This window comes from Zophobas morio, unplaced genomic scaffold (genome assembly GCF_036711695.1).
Source record: "Zophobas morio isolate AGI-343-1 ecotype UQ-CSIRO unplaced genomic scaffold, CSIRO_AGI_Zmor_V1 ptg000005l, whole genome shotgun sequence".
Taxonomy (NCBI): Eukaryota; Metazoa; Arthropoda; class Insecta; order Coleoptera; family Tenebrionidae; genus Zophobas; species Zophobas morio.
The window spans coordinates 9255697-9262358 of NW_026972110.1; the positions used below are offsets into that span (position 1 = coordinate 9255697).

Sequence of the window (6662 nt, forward strand, 5' to 3'; positions counted from 1 at the left end):
TTTGTACACATAGATAAAAGCTTTGATAAACTATGCACAAAGAAAGTTTATTACATGGAAGATGAGAAATCTTTATCCGTTAATGTTCTATTGTGTTGTACTCATATTTTATTTACTCGCCACTCTGGCTAGCACCTATAAAATACGGCAGTCCGCTAATTAAATTCTGTAGTGTTTAATCTGATGAAATCTTAATTGGAAATTCGCGAGATTCAATACACGATATGGTTTTGCATTATTATTTTTAAAAGCAACATGCAGTAAAGTTGTTATATTTCCCTCTGCTAAAAAATGATAAAGTTATTGTGAATTTTTTTCACGACCATGTATCTCACTTGAAATACGGAGCACAATACAGTATATTCACTATCATTTTTATCTTGCTGACATTTTCAAAAATTGTTCCTTACATATTTATTAAAAATTATATGTTGGTTTACTTGTACTTTATAAAATCATAAGTATGTCTTTGATTTTTATAACTGCTTGCTGCAGTAGTGTAGTATATCATACATATTAAAATTTGTGTTTATCCTCGTCAAAAATTACTAGATTTAACATTATGCGAAATTCACTAGGCATGGTTGCTGACACGTTCTGTCTAAATAATTGTATTACATCACATAACCAGAATATAATACGGAAGAACTTGTTTTAGACTTGATTTATCTATTAAATAAAATTTTTTGACACAGATAATAAATAGGTTATAAAATTGTTTGCATTCTTTAGGAAGATAACAGCTGGTATACATATTTATTTGCAAAAAAGTGTTTATGAAGACAAATTATACTCTGTTTCCTCATATTTATTGTTCTAGTGTTTAATATATGTATCAGGATTTGGATTATTTAAATATTACATACCACTTATCTACTTGCAGCTACTTATATTATCTAACAATTGTTAAAAATATTTGCTTAAGAAATCCAACTTTTTTAATACGTGCTCTTAATATCATCCTAAACGAAAATAACTATCAATGTATCTTACTTACTAACTTCTAAAACTAGAACACATATTTCTTCAAAGCTACTTTAAATGTGCCGGTAACTGTTGTCGCCAAAATTCTTGCCTAGCATTTAAATAGTTGACAGTTTCCTCAATAGTCTTCATAATACTAGAGTCGTCTTCTTTGAATTTACACTTCAAGTTAGGATTTTTCATTAAATTATCTAGATATTCTTTATCAGGCCCCAACTCCCTCAGCAACCTACTTTTACGTCCCGACTTGCCTCTAGACCCTGGAGTACCCCTCTGACTTGCAGTTTTTCCAGTCACTTCTGTTGACTCTGGACTATTACTACCTTTTGATTTTTCTGTACGATTCGATGTTAACTTTGGATTGAGAAGATTTGAAAACACATTTGGGGACCCTATCGCATTCTCTATAGCTTTCTGAGCTTTGTGTACGCCCAATTTGAAATCTTCGTGGTCTGGTCTAATGTGAAGGCCCCTGTGATAATACATCAAGCTGTGTTCAAAATCACCAAGGTAATAAAGTGCTTCAGCTTTCTGGTAGATGGCTTTGAGGTAACTCTTGTCGATGTTGAGGGCCGTCTCTGCATCCTTCAGTGCATTGTCTGGTTGTCCCAGAAGAATATAACATTTGCTTCTTGCGACGAGAGCGCTTTTCTCGGTCGGATTTAGTTCCAGAGCCTGCAAATATTTACCCAATCAATACGAGATACATGTTACGTTTTGTGCATCATCCTGAAACAGTGCCTGGATGATTAAAAAGAGAAACAAAAATGCAATTAGGATTTGGCGTGCGGAGAAAGTGTTTTGTTTCTCTAAATGATGCAGATTCTATTTACATTTCACGTTGGTGATAAAAAATTTCAGTCTAACTTTGTTTATATTTTGACAGAGTAATTGTGTTTCGTGGTTGTGAATGGCTGATATCTTTGCTTCATTGATGTTTTAATAATTATGTATTTCCTTGTTTTAATAAGAAAATTTTCCTACAAACACTGTTATTTTTAAAATATTTATATTTATATTTTTATTTAGGAAAATGTTCATTCTCAGAAATTTATTACTCCTACGTTTTAAGAAAAAACTGTATAATTTAACAAAATAATATTCACCTTACTTGATTTTTGAAAAGCAGTTACTTATTTAGTACATATTTATTTAAGGTGATGTTTTTTATTTAAAAACTTAATTAAAGATCAAAATATTCCCCGAGTGAATTCTTAAAAAAAAATACGTCGGCCTCCACGAAAAATGACATTTTCAGCGTGTACGATTAACATAAATATTAATTGTTATTTTTATAATTAAAATAAAGAGTTGTTGCACTTAAAAGAGTATATATTGATTTTTAATTTGCTAGAACGGGGAAGGTCAAAGGAAAAATGTAATATGCACCTCGACAAAAAAGCACCTATTATAACCTTGTCTGCTTGCTGGCCTCGTCTACACCTCGGCCATCAAAATGCAAACCCGTCTATAATAGGGACTTTTTCGTACATAAATAACTATTACTGCTGAAACAAATATAATAATTCTTTGACGGAAATTTCGAAATATTAGTCAAATAAAACAAATATTAGCTCTTTTTAAAACTTATTTAGAGACAAATATTAAAATATTCCTAAACGTAGATTGCTTTATTAAAAAAATGCCATTCTAAAACCCAGGCAATAACTGACATATTCCATACTAAATCACAGAACTCCAGTTTTAAGTGAAACAATTACCTTTGCCATATGATCGAAAAAAAAACTCCTCTAGTAGGTTGTGCGATTTATTTTTGAAATAATGATGTTGGCATTGCAACTATTTGACCCTTTATTTGACAGTTATTTGTATTTGACCGTAATTATCAAAGTGAGCAAGGAACATGTTGGTGTTGTCAACAGCCTTACCTTACAAATAAAAATTACAGGGCCTACTATCAGAGTTTTTTTTCGATCATATGGCATTATATGTCATCTTCTGTAAACGTCTTTGTTTATAGTTTTAAGGAAAATTTTGACATATGACACACAATACACATGTTTGCCGTCGATGTCGCTGCACCATAACAAGATTGTCCTAACGGTTGGTCGTGGACTACAACAAAAAAAAAAACGAACAAAAAATTACTCATTTAGGACTACAAGTTACAAATATTTTCAAATAGGTATACAAGTGTTGCAATTAAAGGTGGCACATCAAGGTTGTAATTTTTACATGAAACTCCCTATGAAGATTTAGAGTTGTAATCAACAATTTTCAAAATAAATATTTACAGTTTTTGGAAAAATTCACAATTCCATAATTTTTAAGGGTGGAAATTTAGAATTTTGCATATAACTGTTTAGTAACATACATAGAAAATATAGAGCAAAATACAAATTTCTTCAAATAGAGCGATTAAATTTGCAATTTGTAAAAGTGTCAAATTGTTTTTTTTTTTTTATTTTAAGCGAAACACTATTTTTTTTATATAAAATTTGTTGGGGTTTATTGTAATAGTTTAAAATTTGACAACAATGGATCTAGCAGTTTCGGCGATTATTATCTGTTTAATAAAAAATGATACAGATAGACGACAGACGACAGACAGACGGAAACGGAAGACCTACTTTTTTGTACTCTAATGGTCATAAAACGTCGAGAAAACATGAAAGCAGCAGTTCGTCAAACGAGCCCTAGTGGAAGTTTTTACTTCCTTAGCTTATGGTCGGAAAGTAAAAAATGAACATTTACGAATTAAATAAAAAAAGGTTAAAACAATCTCCAACTTTTACACGTTCATGAAAACAAGGTAAGTAAAAATTTGGTGTAAAATCCCAAATTTTAATTTGTAAATAGGATAGGATTGAGAATTTTTAAACACTACTGTTTTTACATAAAAATATAAATATGTACATTGAAAAATATTCACATAATGACTCTGTTAAAAAAGATGTTTAAATAATGCAAGTATCGATGTGTACCTTCGAAGCAACACATCCTGTGAATTTAAAAATAAGTCCTAAATGGGATACTCTTCACAATTTATGAAATATGACTCCACAATTTTAATAACGGATTTTTGGAAAATATTAAATCTTGATTACAACATCGTAACATATTAGTATTTTTATTATTTTACTCTCTGAAAAATAAAAAAAGCAAAACTTTTCAGTAATAAAATTTAAGTTCCAAAATTCACATTCGTAACTTAATTTGTCTGATGAAGACACTGTTTACCGAAACAAGTGTAGTAATGTTCTATAACTGAAAAATTTTGGAACTTAAATTGTATTTATTTTTGTATACAAAATTCATGGTGGCTTTGCAACAAATAAAGGCGTCATGACTTCAAATAAAGAGATTCATGCCATAACATTATTGATCATATCGTAGAATCAGTTGTTATTAAAATAAAACAATAAGTAAAATTACGGAACTTTGTAAAATATATAGAGGGGTCCACATTAAAAATATATAAATTTAATGTACATTTGTAAACGTCTACGTACAATATTAAATTGTGCATATAAAAGAGTTCTGTTATGATGTGTAGAGATTTTTTTTCATAGTAAACTCCACAAACAGAAGATTTTTTCACCATGTACTTATAATTTGTTTCCCTTTACTGTTCAACTTCAGTATTCGTCGAAAAGTGAATATTAATTTGAGAATTTGATTATAACTTATGATATATAATATCGGGTGATTTTTAAAATGTCTGCTCTAGTTGGCCATGAGCTTATGTCAGACGTTTCAGTTGTATTATTGTGTACTCGTAATAGACAATTGGAGCAGAAATTTAAAAAATCACACTGTATGAGATGACAAAAGCTAAAATTTCGATGTACCAATCAATTATAGTCAATCTGCACAATACACTCGTTTGTATTTAGAAGTATGGAATCCCAAAACTAATTCCTGGTAACAAATTTGGGAAAAAATCAACACATCTCGCAGTTTGTGCTAATATTTTTCTCAAATTTCCGTATTATCAGTGTGCATAAAGTATTGTGTAAACTGTACCTCTTAATAATATTACAAATTTTTTACAAACTATTATCAACATAGCAACGAAGACCTTAGTAATAAAATTAATAGCGATCTGAAGATCTCCTCTACCCATTTCATAGTTCCCCAGCGCCAAAAAAGTTCCTGGTTCAGCCTCCTCCGGAATCTGCAAAGCTTTCGATCGATCCTGCTTTCTTTTTAGCTTCAAAGACTGTTTGATGTCTTTGGAGCCCATATTGACAGCAGCAGCTCTGTCTTTATCACAATAAAGCTCTTCGCGTTTAGCACCACTACGCTTTTTTCTTTTCTTTTTCTTCGTCACTTCTTCCTTTACTTGTTGTGCGGAAGGTGGATGTTCACCTGATTTCTTTCGGTCGTCGTCGCCATCTTTAATTTCTTTTTCATCTACTACTGGTGTCTCCTCGACTTTTACCTCTTTAGGAATTTCTGGCTGTTTGGTTGGAGGTTTATCATCATCCACATTTACGCCAACAAAGCTTTGTAATAATTCTGTTTCGTAAGTGGTGTCAAGTTTTGAGTGGAACAGTACAATGGGCGACTGACTAACCTCTTCAGCCATATTTGCTAATTACTAAAAGTGAATCTTTGTAACTCCAATGGAAAGATTTTTGTGAAATCGGTTACCTCAAAAAGCTGTGATGATTTTTCTTCGGTATTTTAAAAAGAATTGTGTAGGAATGTTTAAAAATTAGCAACAATAATCAGATTTCAGGCCGTGAAAACTAACACTCTCGGCGTCGGTTTCTATGGATACTAAGGTGTGATCAATTTTAACCATGGCACCCAATATTACACTTTAGTCGGCACCTCCCTCTTTTAGGTAGGGTGTTCTTATACTAATTTGAACTTATTCATTTAACTATAGTTAGGGGACGTTGATATAAGTCAGATCTAAACTTTATCCTTGATGTGTAATTTAATTAACTAAAATGAGTCGAAACTTTTCTCGTTTTTAGAGCCTATTTTTTGCACCACATCCATTCACTGAATGGAATAATAATATTAAAAATTACCACCCTTATCTGTTCCCTCTGTTTCAATTTGTTAAAATTTGATTAAAGTTAGTTTCACCGTTGAGTTTTGATTGAAAATTGTACGAAGTTGCTTAGTTAATCAAGAAACTTCAGTTTCCCTGAGTTGCATGTAATCCACGTCTAAATTTAAGCCCTTCGAGAAACGAGATATCGTTTTGCTCTACTCGATACATTATTTGCTCGACGTATTTACACAGTTGCTGGAATTCTGAATTGCAAGCTAATTTATCGATTCAGAAATAATTCAGATTAAGTACTGAGCGAAAACAGCTAAAAGCACTCTAAATTTCAACTCTCTTGTTAAATAAATATTTCATTACCTGTATCATACACGATTGCATAAATACATTTGAATATTTAAAATCGATCATCAAGCATCGGTTAAGTAAATGGTTCTTAAATTTTACCATTTTAGGTTCTTTTGGCAAAGTATAACACTAAATAATAAATGTGGAGATAAAATCACGACCATTTCCATTAAATTTTCCATTTCTTGAGGACTACCTGCATAATTCAGTGTTTCTGATACGTGCAGAGTGAATACGATCTACACTGTTTTCAGGGTAACTAGTTCAAATAGAGTTATAAATAGTTAATTAACTCCACAATCAATTATACATGTATTATGTATGGTAGGCTTCATCAAAGGCG

The 6662-nt window shown here is 31.2% G+C and overlaps 1 protein-coding gene across 1 annotated transcript; it reads right to left on the reverse strand.

Annotated features, from left to right (window-relative positions):
• Positions 1 to 833: 833 nt before the first annotated feature.
• LOC135146621 (outer dynein arm-docking complex subunit 4) lies at positions 834 to 5705 on the reverse strand. The gene is made up of 3 exons (XM_064078752.1): positions 5602 to 5705; positions 5027 to 5548; positions 834 to 1659 (listed from the first exon to the last, which is right to left on the reverse strand). The coding sequence occupies exons 2-3, from the start codon at positions 5534 to 5536 to the stop codon at positions 1033 to 1035; spliced, it is 1137 nt and encodes a 378-aa protein (XP_063934822.1). The 5' UTR covers positions 5537 to 5548; positions 5602 to 5705; the 3' UTR covers positions 834 to 1032.
• Between the last annotated feature and the right edge of the window lie 957 nt (positions 5706 to 6662).

Excerpts from the sequence above, each read along its gene's own strand:
- LOC135146621 (XM_064078752.1), bottom strand. The coding sequence starts at position 5,536 with ATGGCTGAAGAGGTTAGTCAGTCGCCCATTGTACTGTTCCACTCAAAA. Across the intron at positions 1,660-5,026 it reads CTATTAATTTTATTACTAAG|GCTCTGGAACTAAATCCGAC; the intron begins GTCTTCGTTGCT and ends AAATATTTGCAG.